Source organism: Cetorhinus maximus, chromosome 14 (genome assembly GCF_964194155.1).
Source record: "Cetorhinus maximus chromosome 14, sCetMax3.hap1.1, whole genome shotgun sequence".
In the NCBI taxonomy this organism is placed as follows: Eukaryota; Metazoa; Chordata; class Chondrichthyes; order Lamniformes; family Cetorhinidae; genus Cetorhinus; species Cetorhinus maximus.
The window spans coordinates 91056893-91077680 of record NC_135892.1 but is presented as its reverse complement, the minus strand read 5'-3'; the positions used below and the strand labels follow the sequence as shown (position 1 = coordinate 91077680).

At 41.1% G+C, this 20788-nt stretch overlaps 1 protein-coding gene and 1 long non-coding RNA gene across 5 annotated transcripts in view; one reads left to right on the top strand and one right to left on the bottom strand.

Moving 5' to 3' along the window:
* The window catches only part of ppp1r21 (protein phosphatase 1, regulatory subunit 21), a 75778-nt gene that overhangs the window by 43615 nt on the left and 11375 nt on the right, over positions 1–20788 (bottom strand). Inside the window, exons 4-6 of one of the 4 annotated variants that reach the window (XM_078557227.1) lie at positions 19847–19951; positions 5983–6147; positions 3042–3086 (exon numbers count right to left, since the gene is read on the bottom strand). In XM_078557227.1, the coding sequence (XP_078413353.1) occupies positions 3042–3086; positions 5983–6147; positions 19847–19951 (315 nt within the window). The remainder of the gene's footprint in view (positions 1–3041; positions 3087–5982; positions 6148–19846; positions 19952–20788) is intronic. The other 3 variants (XM_078557228.1, XM_078557230.1, XM_078557231.1) reach the window with 3 other exon arrangements.
* Positions 1–20788, top strand: part of LOC144689824 (uncharacterized) — a 58910-nt gene that overhangs the window by 28239 nt on the left and 9883 nt on the right. The window lies entirely within an intron of this gene.

Below are 20788 nucleotides of genomic sequence, written 5' to 3'. Positions count from 1 at the left end.
TTCATTCATGGTCCTTGCTCCAAGCTTTGACAGCACGCCAACCTCATTAAAAGTTTCCCCTTTATTGAAGTTAGTAGGACTGCCCTTGCTTGATTCTACTCTTATCTATCCCATCATAACCAAAGAATTTCTAATAATAGTGTCCCTTCCTTTTGGGGGAGGCAGTGGTGCACTTTTGGGGGAGGCAGTGGTGCATGGTAATGTCACCAGACTAGTAATCCAGAGGCCCAGGCTGAGCTCTGGGGACACGGGTTCAAATCCCGCTACGGCAGCTGGTGGAATTTAAATTCAGTTAATAAATCTGGAATTAAAAAGAAAGCTAGTCTTAGTATTGGCGACCATGAAACCATTGTTAATTGCCATAAAAACCCATCTGGTTCACTAATGTCTTTTTAGGGAAGGAAATCTGCTTTCCTTACCTGGTTGAGCCTGCACATGACTCCAGAACAATAGCAATGTGGCTGATGTTCAAATGCCCTCTGAAATGGCCTTGCAAGCCGCTCAGTTGTATCAAACCACTATGAAGTCTAAAAAAGTTATGAAACCAGACATCACCCGGCATCAACCTAGGCACCGGAAATGACAATGGCAAACCTAGCCCTGTCGACCCTGCAAACTCCTCTATACTAACATCTGGAAGCTGTGCCAAAATTGGGAGAGCTGTCTTACAGACTAGTCAAGCAACAGACTGACAGTCATACTCATGGAATCATACCTTACAGACAATGACCCAGATGCCACCATCACCATCCCTGGAGGACAGACCCAACAGAGGTGGCGACACAGTGGTATACAGTCAGGAGTTCCCCAAGAGTTCTCAACATCAACTCTGGACCCCACAAAGTCTCATGGCATCACGTCAACAAGGAAACCTCCTGCTGGTTACCACCTACTGCCCCCTATCCCCCCTCAGCTGATGAATCAGTACTCCTCCATGTTGAACACCACTTGCACGAAGCACAGAGTGGCAAGGGCACAGAATGTACTTTGGGTATTGAACATTGAAATGTGGCTCGGTAGCACCACTACTGACTGAGCTCTAAAGGACATGGCTGCTAGACTGGGTCTTCAGCCAAGAGGGGAACCAAGAGGGGAAAACCGACTTGTCTTCACCAATCCACCTGTCACAGATACATCTGTCCATGACAGTATTGGCAGGAGTGACCATTGTACAGTCCTTGTGGAGATGAAGTCCCTTCTTCACATTGCTACCACCATGCTAAATGGGATAGATTTTGAACAGATCTAGCAACTCAAGACTGGGTATCTATTAGGTGCTGTGGGCCATCAGCAGCAGCAGACTTGTATACAATCACAATCTGTAACCTCATGGCCCAGCATAGCCCTCACACTACCATTACCATGAAGCCTGGGCATCAACCCTGGTTCAATGAAGAGTGCAGGAGGGCATGCTAGGAGCAGCACCAGGCATACCTAAAAATGCAGTGTCGACCTGCTGAAGCTACAACACAGGACTACTTGTGTGCCAAACGACATAAGCAGCAAGCGATAGTCAGAGCTAAGCAATTCCACATGCAACAGATCAGATCTAAGATCTGCAGTCCTGCCACCTCCAGTCGCGAATAGTGGTGGACAATTAAACTACTAACAGGAGGAGGCAGCTCCACAAATATCTCCATCCTCAATGATGGGGTTGCTCAGCACATCGATGCAAAAGGGTGAAGCATGTGCAACAATCTTCAGCCGAGTGCATGATCCATCTTGACCTCCACCTGAGGTTCCCAGCATCACAGATGCCAGTCTTCAGCCAGTTCGATGCACTCCACATATCGGAAAATGGCTAAAGGCACTGGATAAGGCAAAGACTATGGGCCCTGACATTCCGGCAATAGTACTGAAGACTTGTGCTCCACAACTAGCCGTGCCCTCAGCCAAGCTGTTCCAGTACAGCTACAACACTGGCATCTACCTGGCAATGTGGAAAATTGCCCAAATATGTCTGTCCACAAAAAGCAGGACAAATCCAAACTGGCTAATTACCACCCCATCAGTCTACTCTCAGCAAAGTGATGGAAGGGGTCAACAACTGTGCTATCAAGCAGCACTTACTCAGAAGTCAACTGCTCACTGATGCTCAGTTTGGGTTCTGCCAGGTCCAGTTCTGTCAGCTCCTGATCTCATTACAGCCTTAGTCCAAACATGGAAAAAAATGCCAAACTCCAGAGGTGAGGTGAGAGTGACTGCCCTTGACATCAAGGCAGCATTTGACTGGGTGGCATCAAGGAGCCTAGTAAAACTGGAGTCAATAGGTATCTAGGTATTGGGGTGAGGGGGATTTCTCCACTGGTTGGAGCTATACCTAGCACAAAGGAAAATGGTTGTGGTTTTTGGGGGTCAATCATCTCAGTTCCAGGGCGTCACTGCAGGAGTTCCTCAGGGTAGTGTCCTAGGCCCAACCATCTTCAGCAGCTTCATCAATGACCCTTCCTCCATCGCAAGGTCAGAAGTGGGGATGTTCACTGATGATTGCACAATGTTCAGCACCATTCGTGACTCCTCAGATACTGAAGCAATCTGTGCCCACAAGCTGTAAGACCTGGACAACATTCGGGCTTGGGCCGATAAGTGGCAAGTAATATTCGCACCACACTAGTGCCAGGCAATGACCATCTCCAACAAGTGAGAATCCAACCATCTCTCCTTGACAATCAATGGTATTACCATTGCTGAATCCTCCACTATCAACATCCTAAAAGTTACCATTAACCAAAAGTGAACTGGACCAGCCATATATTATGGCTAAAAGAGGTCAGAGGGTGGGAATACTGCACTGAGTAACTCACCTCCTGACTCCCCAAAGCCTGTCCACCATTTACAAGGCACAAGTCAGGGGTGGAATGGAATACTTTCCACTTGCTTGGATGAGTGCAGCTCCAACAACACTCAAGAAGCTCGACACAATCCAGGACAAAGCAACCTGCTTGATGGGCACCCATCCACCCCTGTCAACATCCACTCCCTCCACCACTGACGCACTGTGGCGGTATCTACAATCTACAAGATGCGCTGCAGTAACTCACCAAGGCTCCTTCGACGCCACCTTCCAAACCCACGACTGCTATCATCTAGAAAGACAAGGGCAGACACATGGGAACACCATCATCTGCAAGTTCCCCTCCAAGCCACACACTATCCTGAGTTGGAACTATAATCACTGTTCCTTCATTGTTGCTGAATCAAGATCCTATTTGACGCTAAGGTCAAAGTCCAACTCCATCACAAAGACCCCTTACCTTCATTTCTGTAACCAGCCTCTGTTTCTGCCTCAGCCCTTCTGCTGTTGAAGTTCTGATCAATGTTTTGGTCATCTCTGAAAGGCCGGTTTGTGTTGTAAATACTCTGCGATATTCCATTTTTCTCCTGCCTGGCATCCTATCTGGGATCCCTGTAACTTCCTCCATGACCATATCCCACCCTCTTGTGCATCAGACACCCTCTTCATGCCACCTTGGGTAGCCATGCCTTTAGCTGCCTTAGCTCACACCTGCTGAACCTCCTTTGCTTCTCAACGATAATACCTCCTTTTAAAATCCAACTCTTTGACCAAGTTTTTGCTATATCTCCTACTATTTCCTTTTTTTGCCATCCATTTTTGTCTGATTGCGCTTCCGCAAAGGACCGTTGAACATTTGCCTACATTAAAAGGCATTAAGTACAAATTGTTATTGATGAAGTTCAGGATAGATCATCAATATTTATTAAAATTTCTGAAACTGAAGTCAGGGCAATGTTTTAACTGGCTGAGAACTGGACATCAATCCATTTTTCCCAAATAAATTTGTTTCTAATTACATAAGAACATAAGAAATAGGAGGCGGCGGCCATTCAGCCCCTCAAGCCTGCCCCGCCATTCAATATGATCATGGCTGATCTGCCCTAGGCCTCAACTCCTCTTTAGTGCCAGTTCCTCATACCCCGCAACTCCCCAATATTTCAAAATTCTGTCTACCTCCTCTTTAAATGCTTTCAGTGATCTAGCCTCCACAACTCTGAGGTAGAGATTTCGAGACATTCATGGCCCTCAGAAAATAACTTCCTTTGCATCTCAGCTTTAAATGAGTGCCCCCTTATTCTGTAATTACGTCCCCTAGCTCAAGATTCCCCAACTAGTGGGAGCATCTTCTCAACATCTACCCTGTCAAGCCCCTTCAAAATCTTGTAAGTTTCAATAAGGTCATCCCTCATTCTTCTAAACGCGATTGAATAAAGGCCTACCCGTTCTTGATAAGTCAGCCCCTTCATCCCAGGAATCAGCCTCGTGAATCTCTTTTGAACTGCCTCCAATGCCAGTATTTACTTTCTTAAATACGGGGACCAAAACTGTACACAGTACTCCAGGTGCAGTCTCACCAACACCCTGTACAGTTGTAACAAGGCTTCCCTATTTTTAAACTCTAGTCCCCTAGCAATACAGGCCAAAATTCTATTTGCCTTCTTCTGTGTTAACCAATCTTCAATCCATGCTAATAGATTACCCCCAATACAGTGAGCTCTTATCTTGTGCAATAACCTTTTATGTGGCACCTTATCGAATGCCTTCTGGAAATCCAAATACACTACATCTACCGGTTCCCCTAATTGGCTAAGAACGAGCCTTCAAGAACATCAGATCTTTTATTTATATAACATACTTAGGCTATATAAATCAGCAACTTTGAGCGTTGTGTATAGAGCAGAAAACTGGACACAATGAAAGAATTCAAACTTCTGGAGAAAGTGTACAGTAGGCCAATCATAATGATATACAGTGTTAGCAGTCTTGGTTTGGACAGGTCCAAATGTTAGGGCTTTTTCTGGGAGAAATGCACACTTAAGATGATACAATTGAGGTTTATGAAACAAAGGGGTTGATTGAACTCAACTGAATTGGTTATCAGAGTTAGGTAAGGTTGGTAGGATTAGAGGTTATGCATATTAAAAAAATTCAGAGGGAGGCTGGATGCCAGTATTTTTCACAGTCACTCCTCTTGGGAACAATTGTCAGAGCTTCCAGTAGCTAAGCATTCGTACAGTTCTTCAAATGTTCCTCAGTGAAGAGTATAAATCGAATTATAGAATGTAAGCTGCTAGTTAGCAGTGATTGTAAGGAGTTATTGGCTACCGTAGTATTCTGGAGCCTTACTTGATTGCTATAGGGAATAAGGGTATGTCCTGATTTGGTAGCAAGATTTTCATCTCTCCTAGGTCACCTGCTTAACATGTAGTTAATTGGTATACTTGGGTGCACCATTTTTTGAATGGGATGGGTTTATTGCACCTGCTGTTTTTTTTTACTTGTTTTGAAAATAGGATTGTAGTTATGCAAACATTTTAAAGGAAACAATTTATATATACTTATTATAAACTTTCAACTATTGGGGGTTAACTGTCAGAAGGTTCATGGAGCGTGAACAAAACGTAATCGAATAAAACCAGATTTAATAACTTTGCAATGGGCATTAAGATATGGTGCCATGGAGGGAATCAAAGGCTGCAATTTCACAGGGATTTATTTGACCTTTATAAGCAGTTTATGATTTTGCTCAGTTAGGATATCATTTAAAATCTACGTTAAGTCAATAAACAATACACAGAATTAAAGTTTAATATTTGCCTACTTCAGCAAAGTTTTAAAAAATATATTTTAAAGAACAAAATCTTTATTCTGTAAACTATAGGTGCACTTCTTCCACAGTTGCTTAGAAACCACTGTGCAACATTTTGAAAACAAAGTTCATCAAACTGAAAAATGCTGCAAGCCACTGTGGAATTCAGGTTTTAAGATACCATCTATGCGGCACTGCAAGAGGTCTTGCTTGAGTGCTTTCCTTGAGTATGGAAAACAAACAGCACCTGGGCTGCTGTTATACACTTCTGTACACCAATTCCTTCTCAGAGTTGGCACATGCTGAGGAAAGAGTTAGAGAACAAAAAATACCTAAAGATAAAATTTCACCCTCAAAAAGTAATGAAAAGTCTAACCTCTAAATTTGCTTTGTCATTTTGAAGTTTTTCTATGGTGTCCATGTACTTCTGTTTCAAGCCATCAACCACCGCATGATGTTGCATGGTATCTCGCTCCAGCACTACTAATCGCTCCCTGAGCTCGGTTTCAATTTGTCTATGTTTCTCTTGAGCTTCTTGTACCTGTACATTCAAAGAAATACAAAACAAAGACTCAAGCACAGATACTTAGATTTGATGGTTTGGTTCAATTTAGATGCTCTTCATTATTGACACAGGGACATAGTTGTGCTGAACACCTATCTCGCCCCATGTTTTTCACTTGTTTCAAACGTTTGTCTCTCAATGCATCAGTGAGTTATGCAGTAAACCTACTCTAAAAGCGTCTCTTTTTTAAGCTCCTGGAGTTTGTGCAAGTGCTTTATACCTGCAGAAGTCAACTGTGAGGATCTGTATGAATGCTGCTCATCAAGTTTAAAGAAATATTCAAAAAGCTTTCAAAAATCAATATTATGAACCTCATTCTAGCAGGTGTTACATGAATATGCAGGTGAAGCTCAGAATTATATATTTTAACTTCTCAAATGTCCAAATAGTTATATTGCAATCTCTGTAATCATTGCAACAAGTCTAAATATGAAAATGAGCAAGTGAGTCCTCAGGATAATGCCCATGAGAGCAGTTGACCCAACTAATTAACAATATTCATCTCCCTCAATCAATGCAGACCTTTATATTTCTTCATCCTCCTTGGCAGAAAATACAGAGTTGCATTGAGACAGAATACCATGGGCATCTCTGGTATCCTGTCTGGTCTTAATGTGTAAACCTAAACAGTGCCCACCAGCAGGATTTGAGACTGTTTAGTACATTGCAGCTAAGCCCAATTGAGTCCTTCTATAATGTACAAACTTTCCAGTTTCCAACAGTCACTAAATAGAAATCTTAAGAAAACCTGGGTGATTTTTTTCTCCTTTTCCAAGATGAAGGGCACAGAGGCCAGCTGAAACATCCAGCTAGCAAAAATCTTGCATTTATATAGGGATTATCATGTTAATGAACATTAACATGATAAAGAGTTGGCACAGTGAGAAGGTGGATACCATCACAGGAAAAGGATGAACTGGGAGGAGATGCAATAAAAAGAGAAAAGGTTGAAAAGAGGGATTGAAGATAATTTTTGAAAGCAGAGAAAAATGAAGCATGGCAAATGGTTTCAGAAGTGGACATACCACCAGTGATTGAACATAGAACCTTATCTGCATACTTTATTGCTATACCAAGTGGTATCTCTGCCCATGTGGGCAATGCAGGAACTGATGACACTAGTGCCAGATGTGGACAGACCAATAATATTGGCAAGAGACCACCTTACCTCAAAAATGGAAGTTACCTTGGTATGCAAACTTCCCAATCACCATTGTAGTGGATCATGAAGGCTTTTAGGAAAGCCTCAGCTGAGCGGTGTGTTTTCTGCAAAGTGAGTTATGCTACAAGGGAAGACTACAGGGTTATTTATCACCGGTGGCTGTACAAGCCTAATATAAGGATGTTCAGGAAATAAAAATAACTACTTCCATGAACAAAGAACAAACATATTGGAATTTAAATTGGGCAAAAAGCCAACTAACACCAACTGAAGGACTCAACAATAGAAATAACCTTCATTCTAAAATTTGAGGATGGGTAGGGGGAGGGAGAGAAACTGCATCTGAAACATAAGAACATAAGAAATAGGAGTAGGCCATTCAGGCCCTCAAGCCTGCCCCACCATTCAATAAGATCACGGCTGATTTGCCCCCAGGCCTCAACTCTTTCATGCCAGCTCCTCATAGCCCTCAACTCCCTGATATTTCAAAAATCTATCTACCTCCTCTTTAAATACTTTGCGATCTAGCCTCCACAGCTCTCTCGGGTAGAGAATTCCAGACATTCCCTACCCTTAGAAGAAATTCCTTCGCATCTCAGTTTAAAACAATTGCCCCCTTATTCTGAAACTACGCCCCCTAATTCGAGATTTCCCAACTAGTGCAAACATCTTCTCAACATCTACCCTGCCAGGCCCTCTCAGAATCTTGTACATTTCAAAGAATCTTGTATATTTCAATAAAATCACCCCTCATTCTTCTAAACCCTAATGAATAAAGGCCTAACCTGTTTAGCCGTTCTTGATAAGTCAACCCTTTTATTCCAGGAATCAGCCTAGTGAATCTCTTTTGAACTGCCTCCAATGCCAGTATATCCTTTCTTAAATACGGGGACCAAAACTACACCGTACTCCAGGTGTGGCCTCACCAACACCCTGTACAGTTGTCTATTTTTAAATGTCATCTCCCTAGCAATACAGGCCAAAATTCCATTTGCCTTCTTAGTTAATTGCTGCACCTGCATTGCATGCTCACTGTGTTTCATGCGCAAGAATACCTAGATCCCTGTGCTGTGCTTTTTGGAGTCTCTCTCCATTTAAATAATAGTCTGCCTTTTGATTCTTCCTACCAAAGTGCATGACCTCACACTTTCCTACATCAAACTCCATCTGCCAAGTTTTTGCCCACTCACTCAACCTGTCTATATCCCCTTGCAGATTCCTTACGTCCTTACGTAATCACCATAATTTTGCACGGAATCATAGCAGCCAATTTGCAATTACCCACAAATATTGCAAGAGGAGCAATGTCATGGGAGCTCCTCCATTACTATATGAAGAATCAAAGAATGGAAGAATATTTTCAGTTAGCATCCAACTCTGTAAAAGGCCCTAACCATTTTTGACATCAATAGATACAGTTTCTATAGACTGTACAGCACAGAAATAGGCTTTTTGGACCAAATGGTGTATGACAAGAAGCTAAAGCTTAGAAATTGAGGGAAATGTGAATTAAGTGAAAAACGATAATCACATTGGGCGGGGGACAAAGGCAGCAGCTCAAAGCAACATGGATCTTTATTACTTCATTACAGTTTAAATGAAATGCATGAAAGACTGCTTGCAGAGCATGTATCAACTTCTCACATTCAACCAATGGAAAACATTGCAGCCAAATCAAAACAAAAACAACCCTCTGTACAGTAATCAAACTAACTCTTAAGTGCACGATAAGCATCTGGGAAGAATTGCTAGAAAAATCTGGTTTTAATATTTAATCTTGTTTGCTGAAAACTGCATGTACCTGGCAATGATTGAATCTGCAACGCCACAGTATGAGAAGATTCTGGTGTACATCCTCTTACACATGAGAATGCTACATTTATTATGTAACACATTGCTTGTTACTCAATTTCAGACAGATTACATTTGGTGCCAAAAACCAGAAACGTTCCTAAATTATCAAAATATTAAAAAAGTGATCCGTGGAGCTGGTTATAGAATAATGCTGGCAAGTCTTTAAAAGCAGGATGATCAGCCATGTTCTTGGTCTAAAAGGCATGAACCAATCTAATTAGAGAATATAAATCAGGGAATTTTATTTCAAGAAATTATGAGTTTTGTTACTTTTGTTACATTGAGTGGAACTATGGATGCCCTTGAAGTTAAAGCGAAAAAAAAGTTAGATGACCCAAAAACACTAGTAAAGAAACAAAACTGTACGTGCAAGGGGTGGTTGTTAAAAGCTGAAATAAAAACAGAAAATGCTGGAAATGCTTGTTAAAAGCTATTCCAGGTGGCATTTAAAATGGATGCAAAATTAAATCACAGTACTCTTGGGCAGACTCCAGATTTTCCAAAAATATTTTTCTCAAACATGTGAGCAGCCCCTATATGGAAGAAACTTCATTTACCCAAGAATAATAATCTCAGATTCCAAGAAAGGATATACTTGCCATAGAGGGAATGCAGCAAAGGTTCAATAGACTAATTCCTGGGATGGCAATATTGTCATATGAGGAGAGTTTGGGCTGACTGGCCTGTATTCACTGGAGTTTAGAAGGTTGAGAGGATCTCATTGAAATGTATAAAATTCTGACAGGGCTGGACAAACAGATGCAGGAATGATGTTTCCTCTGGCTGGGGAGTCTAGAACAAGAGGTCACAATCTCAGGATACGGGGTAGACTATTTAGGACTGAGATAAGGAGAAACTTCTTCACTCAGAGGGCGGTGAACCTGTGGAATTCTCTACCACAAAGAGCTGTGGAGACCAAATCACTGAATATGTTTAAGGAAATAGATAGATTTCTAGATTCTAAATGCATCAAGGGGTATGGGGAGAGAGCGGGAGTATGGCGTTGAGATAGCTATGATCATATTGAATAGTGGAGTAAGCTCGAAGGGTTGAATGACCTACTCCTGCTTCTATTTTTCTAATAAAAGAGTTCCCATAATTTCTGTAACATCTAATCAACCTGATGTTAATTCTCTGATAATTCACATTTTCAAGTGCTGAACCTCCACATTACTACCCAATAACGTAAATTAAGTTTTTTCCACAAAAAAAAACGCTTTGAATTATGAAGAGTGGATTGTATACAGATATTTTTTTCCCAATTAATTTACAATTTAATAGGGCTGACAACAAAGTAATTAAACTTAAACGGTATTCAGGAAACATTTCTAAAATCAAGAGACTTTCTGGGCAGAAGACATGCTTATAATAAAATACAATTATTTCATGCTATATGATATAATTTGGTGACTCTTGAAATTACTTTGAAAGAAACCATTCACATTGTAAAATATCAGTTGTAAAGGAACAGCCTGCCTTAATTATCATTTGCAGTGCAATTACTACTGTATTATGATTCCTGCAGCTTAAAGAAAATAACTGGAAATAAAAACAACTGGAATTAAATTATACTGTTAAGGAGCAATATTTCAAATAGGACAGAGCTAAGCAGTCTGCCTGTACATTCCTGTTGATCTCATCTTGCCCAGGTCCTCAAGGAAAATTCAAATGACCCAACTCCCTCAAGAGAGGGAATTAAAAAGAGAGAAGAACAGAGGCATAACTAAAGGGAGTGGAGAGGTGAGAAAAAAAGTGTAAGAAGTAGGAGCAAAAGGGTGGAGATTTTTTTTTGAAGTGCCAGTGCCCCTAGTGGGGTGACTACGTTCTACTATATTTTTCATGTAATACATCAAAAAGTGTACTGTATTTGGGTTTTGTACTTTCCATAAACCAATATTTTTCTCAGATACCAGAGCTTTATCACCAGGGTAAATCATTCATTAAATTTACAAATGCTAACATAATAGTTAATCAGTCACTGGAGTTCCCTAACCAACATTCAAAATGACACTAGCTAATTGTAAGACAAAAAAAGCCAAGAAATATCTCAAGTACATCAAAAGTTGAATACATTTAGATGCTAAATGTTGCCAATCTACTTGCTTAACCCATTTTTTATTTTGAAAAAATGGATTTTAGGATTAATGCCCAATTATATATTTTTAAAAAGAAAATCAATGAACTTTTAAATTTTAGTGAATAAATTTTAGGCTAATTAAAAGAACACATTTTTATAGAAGCTAAGACACAGTCTGAGGTTAAATAGCTTTTTAAAAAGGTGTGTTTATTTGAAAAATAGAAATATTTCTACACCTCAATGTATTAGGAAACTGACTTTTGGTGCATTCATTGAACTCTTCTGGCAGTATTATAAACGTTTATTAGTGGAATGCTGTGAAACTGGGATAGATTTAGGTTCGAATCCCAATCCGGTCAGCTCTCAATCTGGCTATGCAGGTGCCCAGCACAGGGGGAGGCATTTCCCAACTTCAGAGAAGAGAAGAAAATTGAATAAATGGGTAGGGACACTTATGTTTAGCAGCCAGCTACAAGGCCAGATGTACCATCTGCTCAGCTGCGAGGATCAAAGCCAATCAGAGAAAAAAAAAACCAAATCTAAAACAAAATTTCTGTGATGACTTAGTCAGTAAACGTAGAGCCAAACAGGCCAGAATACCCCAGATTTACATCTGGTCTTTTGAATCAGTTGATCTACCTTGAGTGATTGTACAGGGAGTTACTACCAGTCTCAGTAACTCTGGGCTGAGGGGTGAGGGCACGAAGCAAGGAAATTAAGGTCGGGATTCCTTCGCCTGAACTGGTTACTGCTGCTCGAAAAAGCACACACGTGAACAGGATCCCGATCATTCTCTCATGCGCTTTTCAAACAGCAGTAAAGTGTGAATAGCATCAGACTTGGTTAGGATTCCTTTGCAACCCACTTCCCCCACCACCCAGTCAAATTCTCCTGATACTCACACATGGAAAATAACCACTTGGACAGCCAGCACCTGGGGGACCATAACCAGCAGGCATTAAAGCCTTCAGAAGAGGAGCAAGAAAAGTAGTGACAATTAGCAAATATATAAAATACATAAAAAAGGAGAAATATACCCAATTACTATCCTTTTAAAAATCAACTTTAATACATACTTTTAACCAGAAAGCTACATGCACCATAACCCTCCTGCATGTAATTTTGGCCAAATCCAAAATTATAGCCAAGAGAATTAAAACGCCCTTACATTTCCTCCTGTAACTCCCAATACACTAATACAGATAAATTTGTGGGTTTTTTCTGTGGTTGGATGTGCATTCCTCTTAAGAGTCTGAGAAAGGAAAATCTGATTATTTTATCAATTAGTGAGAGATTAGGAGCCGTGAGAAGCAAAGGGATTCAGGTGCCCATGTATACAAATCACGAAAAGCTAATACACAGATATAAAATATGATCAAAAAGGCTAATAGAAAGTTCCCTTTATCTCAAGGAAGTTGAATCATTTGATCTCGGGATGTGGTATTCGTTGCACATCCCCAGTTACCCTCAGGGCCTTGAGTCAACTGCATATGCTGTCACATATAGACCAGACCATTTAGGAGCAACAGGCTCCCTTGCCTGAAGACCATTAATGAATCAGTTATGCTTTTATGACAATCCAGAGTATTTTTGTCTGGTGCTAGTCCTCATGACCAGATATAACATTCATTTTTGCAATGGTGGGATTTGAGCATACAACTTCTGAATTGCTAGTGCGTTGACATAATCACTTTGGGCTATTGTGCCCATACCCTACTGAAGTTGATACTTCAATCCCACAGAGCCTTGGTCAGACTCCATCATGGATACAGCTTTCTTTTTTAGGCATGGAAGTGCAGGAAAGATATATTAGCCTTGGAAATGGTGTGGTGCAGATTCACCAGAATGATAAATACTTAAAAAGGTTAAAATTTTGCTTAAACCTGACTTCTATTCCCTTAAATTTAGAAGGCTGAGGGGGTGATCTGATAAGAGTATTAAAATTATAGAGGAATTAGATAGGATACAAAGAAACAATTTCTTCTGGTGGTGGAATCCAGAAGAGATTTGAGCTAGGTCATTTAGAAGTGAAATCAGCAGACATTTTCTCCCCCCTAGAAAGTGGGCCAGTGGGAATCTGGGATACACTCCCCTAAAGGGCTGTAGAAGCTGGCACAATTGAAATTTTCAAGACTGAGGTCAATAGATTGTTAGCTAATAGCATTAAGTTACATGAACAAAGGTGGTAAATGGAGTCAAAGTACAGATCAGCTACGATTTAACTGAATGAGAACAGGATTGAGACATTGAATGGTCTATTATTCCCCCCACTCCATCTTCCTACCAAACTAAATTTATGGCGCAAAAAACATTTAAAAATGGTTCAAATTGAAAATCAGCATCAGCCAGTATTCTGTTCACCATTCCTGACATTCTGCCAACAGCAGACATTGGCTCTAGTGTTGAGTGTTTTGCTAAAAAAAAAATCACAGTGCAACCCACTTAACTAAAAGAAACACACAGAATAGTAGGAAAATTTTAATAGTACTGACAGGAAAGGGTGCATTCCGGCACACACTCACTTTGAGAAAGTAGTAATGAATATGACAGTTGGTTGGAAGTGAGTGAGGGCAGTGAAGGAAAAGGAATGGTGGACAAGGCAAGAGGAGTGGAAGGCAGGGCATGAGTGACAGAGGGGTCAATGATAAGGATGTAGAAGACTTTTTTAAAAAATATTCATTCACAGGATGTGGGCTTCGCTGGCTGGGTCAGCATTTATTGCCCATCCCTAGTTGCCCTTGAGGTGGTGGTGGTGAACTGCCTTCTTGAACCGCTGCAGTCCATGTGGTGTAGGTACACCCACAGTGCTATTAGGGAGTTCCAGGATTTTGACCCAGCGACAGTGAAAGGACGGCGATATGTTTCCAAGTCAGTATGGTGAGTGACTTGGAGGGGAACTTCCAGGTGGTGGTGTTCCCATCTATCTGCTGCCCTTGTCCTTCTAGATGGTAGTGGTCGTGGGTTTGGAAGGTGCTGTCTAAGGAGCTTTGGTGAGTTCCTGCAGTGCATCTTGTAGATGGTACACACTGCTGCTGCTGTACGTCAGTGGTGGAGGGAGTGAATGTTTGTGGATGTGGTGCCAATCAAGCAGACTGCTTTCTCCTGGATGGTGTCCAGCTTCTTGAGTGTTGTAGGAGCTACACTCATCCAGGCAAGCGGGGAGTATTCCATCACATTCCTGACTTGTGCCTTGTAGATGGTGGACAGGCTTTGGGGAGTCAGGTGGTGAGTTACTCGTCGCATGATTCCTAGCCTCTTGACCTGCTCTTGTAGCCACGGTATTTATATGGCTAGTCCAGTGTGACTGAAGGGAATGCAGAGAGAAATGGGGGTTGAATATGGACTGAGACTGTAGGGATAAAGATGAAATGAGGAGAGGAACATACATTAGGATTTGAAGTTTTTTACGACTGCACATACTCCTGGTATTGATTTCCGTCACAATGACACTTCACAACATTAAAAGTAACACCTACTTACTTTTAAACAGTTAATATTTTCACAGCTCCTTTACTAACCTTCAAGTCCTCCTACACAACTATCTTTGTTCCTTGCCTTGAGCCTCTCTGAGCCTGTGTTCTCTGTAGAGCTATTTTTAACCAACCAATAAATGGTTTAATTTGATTCCACTCTAGTTTTATATTTTGATACCTTACACATGCTTAGTGCTTCCCATTTATTTGTTGTGCTTTTAAATAAATGATGCTACTTCTTTCAGCATCTTTCAGTAGGGTACGGGCACAATAGCCCAATGTGATTATGTCAACGCACTAGCAATTCAGAAGTTGTATGCTCAAATCCCACCATTGCAAAAATGTTATATCTGGTAATGAGGACTAGCACCAGACAAAAAAACTCTGGATTGTCATAAAAGCATAACTGATTCACGAATGGTCTTCAGGCAAGGGAGCCTGTTGCTTCTAAATGGTCTGGTCTATATGTGACACCATACGCAGTTGACTCAAGGCCCCGAGGGTAACTGGGGATGTGTAACGAATACCACATCCCAAGATCAAATGATTTTTTAAAGACTTAACATGAACATTACCACAGGAGATATATAATACAAATACAGAAACATGCACCCATATGCAAAAATGCTTCAACAGCAATAAACTTAAAGGAATTGTAGGCACTGAACAAATTACATAAATTCATTAATGATGATAAATAATTAATGGATCGCTTATATAGTCGGTATGATGTATGGTGCAATAGATTGTGGTTCTAGTGTGAACCAATCAGCATCAGTGTAAGAGAAAAATCTGCACTTGACTTGTTAGATTTACAATAGATGGCGAAGGAAGAAATCAGTTATCTGGACAAATGCAACATTATAAAAGTCTCCAATTTTTTATAGAATGGATCCATTGCGTGGAATTTAATGTAATTGATGCGGGTTCGACACACAGCACTTCAGAGGAGGAAGTCTGACCTGATTAGGTACCTGTAAGGCACTTAACGAGCCAGCATCAAGCCTTCTATGGGATTCAGGGCCCCTGGGAAGAAATCCTGATGGCAAACAGCTGGCCAATTCAATGCCGACAACTCTCCATTACAGGCAGCACCACCAGAAACGGTGGCTGCTGCTAGTAATGCACCTAGGGAAAGGCCTAGGATCACCATGGGGCCCAGCCACAGGTGAGTGAAGGTGGGATGTGGTTCGTGGGAAGGGGGTTGGAGACGAAAGTGGGTGGCTTTCAGTGGCCAGCCTCCAGCTGGGTGCCAGGTCTGTCTAACTCTCCGTTGGTTGAAGTCATACCTAGCACAAGGGAAGATGGTTGTGGTTGTTGGAGGTCAATCATCTCAGTTCAGGACATCACTGCCGGAGTTCCTCACGGAAGTGCCCTAGGCCCAACCATCTTCAGCTGCTTTATCAACAGCTTCCTTCCATCAGAAGGTCAGAAGTGGGGATGTTTGTTGATGATTGCACAATGTTCGCACCATTTGCAACTCCTCAGATACTGAAGCAGTCCCTGTCCAAATGCAACAAAACCTGGACAATATCCAGACTTGGGCTGACAAGTGGCAAGTAACATTCATGTCACACAAGTGCCAGGCAATGACAATCTCCAACAAGCAAATCTAACTATCGCCCCATGACATTCAATGGCATTACCATCACTGAATCTCCCATTAACAATATTGTGGGGATTGCCATTGACCAGAAACGGAACTGGGCTAGCCATATACATACTGTGGCTACAAAAGGAGAGGCTAGGAATCCTGCAGTGAGTCACTCATCTTCTAACTCCCAACTCCCCAAAGCCTGTCCACCATCTACAAGGCACAAGTAAGGAGTGTGATGGAATACTCTTTACTTGCGTGGATGAATGCAGCTCCAACAACACTCAAGAAGCTAGACACCATCCAGGACAAAGCAGCCCACTAGATTGACACCCCAAACATTCACACTCTCCACCACCAATGCACTGTGGCAGCAGTGTGTACCATCTACAAGATGCACTGCAGGAACTCACCAAGGCTCCTTAGACAGCACCTTCCAAACCTACAACCACTACCATTTAGAAAGACAAGGGCAGCAGACACATGGGAACACCACCACCTCAAAGTTCTCCTCCAAGTCACTCACCATCCTGATGGAAATATATCACTGTTCCTTCACTGTTGCTGGGTCGAAATCCTGGAACTCCCTCCCTAACAGCACTGTGGGTGTACCTACGCCACATGGACTGCAGTAGTTCAAAAAGGCAGCTCACCACCACCTTCTCAAGGGCAACTAGGGATGGGCAGTAAATGCTGCCTTAGCCAGCAGCAGCCACAACCCATGAACAAATTTTTAAAAAAGTGCCCAAACCCAAAAGTCAGCTTGGTGATTTTTTTGGTGGCACGGAAAAGTCAAGCCACTCACATGTAAACCCTGAGCCACCTCTAAATTTCGGCGCGTTCAAGGATAGTTGGTGTCAATTGGCTTAATAATAAGCCTAATTGACAACCTGCCATGAGCAGGCGAGATTCCCCCATGGGCCCGTTCTCCTCCCCCACCACCACCACCCCCAGCTTAATTGCCAGAGGTTTTCCTGCTGCTGGAGACTGACATGCAGCCTCTCCTGTAATTACTGTATATACCCGACCAACAGCCAACCTGGTTTCAAAGTCAACTCTTAACTTTTAGCCAAAAAATCCTTAATTTTCATTTACCTCATTAAAAGTCTACCCTGACTTTCCAAGAACACTCCGTTCTGACTCAGCTTACTGCCCTACTCTGAATTCAGAGACCAGGATTTGAAGCAGGAGTTTTCTCATTTTACTGCATTGGTGCTAGATCACAGAGTGCAATTTGCCCACTCAGATATTGGAGAAGCTTAATTTCTCATTGACATGAGAGAGATAAGATTGGAACAAACTGTAGAGTCAGCGTGCACAGTGTGTGCAAGCAGTGAGCGTATTGACCTTCCCCAAATATGGAACTAAGCTCACTGAGCTGTCATGAACAGTCCTATGGTTCCATAGGAAAAGAAAAAGGGGTGATTAAAAACTTACCTTTTTAGGCTTCCTTGCTCCAATCCAGTTCCTTGCAAGCTACAAGCACCTGAAACAGACTGAAAATCCAGCAAGATTCACTGCTGGCTGTGTGAGCCACGAGATTCAATAGTTGAAAGTAAACTCCTCGAAAATATTACCTGTGTAAAAGTCAACCCCTTAGCTTTTTGCCCATGATAAGTGGGCCTAGCCACCATGTTTCCCACTGCGACAGGCTAAATTAAATCCAACCTATTGTTTTTGGGAATGACAGGAACAAGGGTACCAATAAGTGATGAAACAAGACTGGTTGTCCTGGTATTACAATTTCATATTGGAGGAAAAAAAATGAAATCACTTTATTCATTCTTGGGTATTACAGCTCAGAGGATACACATTTTTGCTTCAAACATCACTGTCTATAAACCTTTCCATCGCCTCCTTCCTCCTAGAATTTTAAATCTTCAAGGTTCTGTACTTGCCTTCTACTCTTATAATATGGCTTCCTTCGAATGCCTCCTTTTCACTTCACTATTAATTGCAGAGTGTCAGCCATTTCAAATAGTTTACATTCGAATAGTCCCAAACCCTTCTAACTTGCTACTTTACCATCCTTGAAAAATAAGATAGGAAGCAGAATTTGTGATGGTGTTTGGTCACAAGCCCCATTTCCTCTTTCTTACAATTTTCAATAACATTTATTTTCTGCCCCTAAATAACTTTGAAGTGCTTTATGTTAAAAGCCCTATATAAAGGAGGTTGCTATTATTTTTAAAAACTCACTTGGTTACTAGTTCTCTGAAGAGTCTGAGGTTTGGTAATGCTTTTTGATGTTTGGAGTTTTCAGAATTTCAGCTCAACAACTTGAACTGGATGTCTCATTTAACATAGTAAAAGATCCCAAAGCACTTCAAAGGAGTGATTATCAAACAAAATTTGACACAGGCCCACATAGGAGACATATGCAAAGGTGATCAAAAGCTTAACCAAAGAGGTATGTTTTAAAAGAGTTTATTGATGAAGGAAAGAAGAGGTAGAGAGATTTAGGGAAGAAACTGCTGGTGCTTGGAAATCTAGAATATACGAATTTAGTAATAATCTGTATTTAATTTATCCATATCTACTTGCACAAGATTTTATATACTTCGATGAGATCCCCTCCAGGGGCCAACAACAGCCACTATGCACAAAGGAATGCATTTTGAAATACTTCCAAGAGTATTTAGCATGAAATGTGTAATATAAATACAATTTTTCCATTTAAATTGAAAACATTAGTTATGTTACTTGCATCGATTGTGCTGGCAGAGATCGTAAAACACGTCAGGATGGTGGATGATTCATGAAAAAGGGTCCTATTGTGAAATTTCACCCACTGATACAACAGATTACTTTTATATAATGGTTATATTTTACTTAAAACATATTTTAAAAATCCAGGTGCATCTGGTAGCAGGATTACAATACTGATTTTAAAAATAAAGCATTTCAGCATACTATACAACAGAAGTTAGTTCTAGATGAATATATATATGTTTAAATTCACAGGAATTAATTTTATATTTAAATGTTTATGAGCCATTGAAAAAATGATAAAAGGATGCAGACTATACATAAAATCCACACACTTATTTCTGATCTGCTAGGTACATTCTGCTGGACTCAACCAGCACTGTATGACTGTGACATAATCAAATATAAAGCAGAAGTGCAACTGCCCTGATGTGCAAAGTGCATCTATCCAATAGGTGCATTATTTTGCATGTTTTATCTTATTGAATGATTTAGTTATATGTCTTCCATGCTTTTATAAACTTAGAACTGTTTGATTGCTTTTATCATTCACCTGCAACTAAAACACAATTCAGTCAATGAATGGCATGATGTAACTAAACTATGCAAACCAGAAGGTTCCAATTTTGATTCCTGGTTTGTGACCAGTTAACTGATATCAGAGCTCCAAAGTCAGCCTATGTACAAAATTCTGAGGATCTTCAGCCTGTGATGCACTATAATTGTCAATGGTTTGAATTTCTCACACTTACTGTTATAAAATCTGCTCTGTGAGAGGTAATTTGGATACTGTGGAATTAACTTACTTGTTTGTGCAGGCGCTCGTTTTCCTCTATTTTATTCTGCAGATCTTCATCAAACACACTTTGTAGCTGCTGGTTCATTTGAGATGGAGGGTCAGCATTCTTCTGCTGTACAAAGCCATTCAAAATTAGTTAGTAGCTGCTTTGGTTTACACTGCGCACAAATATATAAAAGATGCTGCACCACTGTACGTGTGCATGGCATTGAAAAGCAACATTTATGTGAAGAACTGAGTACGGGGGGGGCACTACCTAATGTGACTGTCAATTAATGGTCATCTGTTTGTTTGAACTTGCGCTTCAACTCCTAACATTCACAAATGGGTGATGCTGCGCCAATGCAATTGATGGACAGAGCTGACATCTCGATACAGGCAAAGCCAAATGTTTACTTTGTCCCAGCCATGCTGTCTATCCCTGCCACTGACTCCAATTTAATCTATTCTATCCATGAGGAACAAAAACACTACCCAATTCCTTCCCTGTTGCACATGGACTTTGCTGAGCTAGCTCATGACAGACTGCTCCCAATGCCTCTCCCAAACTCAACTCCAATAGGTTTGACAAATTCTGTGTAATGAACTCAACAAAAATCCCGCTGCAATTCTATGGTGGGCTAACTGCTAATGATATCTGCCCGACAAACATCAGCCCAATTGCTCTAATGAACGACTGTTGCTATCTCCATCACAATTTAGCATGTCAGTCTGCCTAAACAACCCATGAATATATCTTATCGAATCATCAGGATCTTCTGTAACTATAACTAAACATTATTTATGATTTCAACTCCTTCCGGACTGAGCAGCAGTTTTTGGGTTTCAGTCCTCCTCTACTCCTGATGATCAAGGAATAATTTTTCACATCTGGACTAACGCTTCCCCTAACATCCCCACCTTTCCCTCCTTAAATTGGCAACAGCTTATTGTATACCCTCTCTCCCAT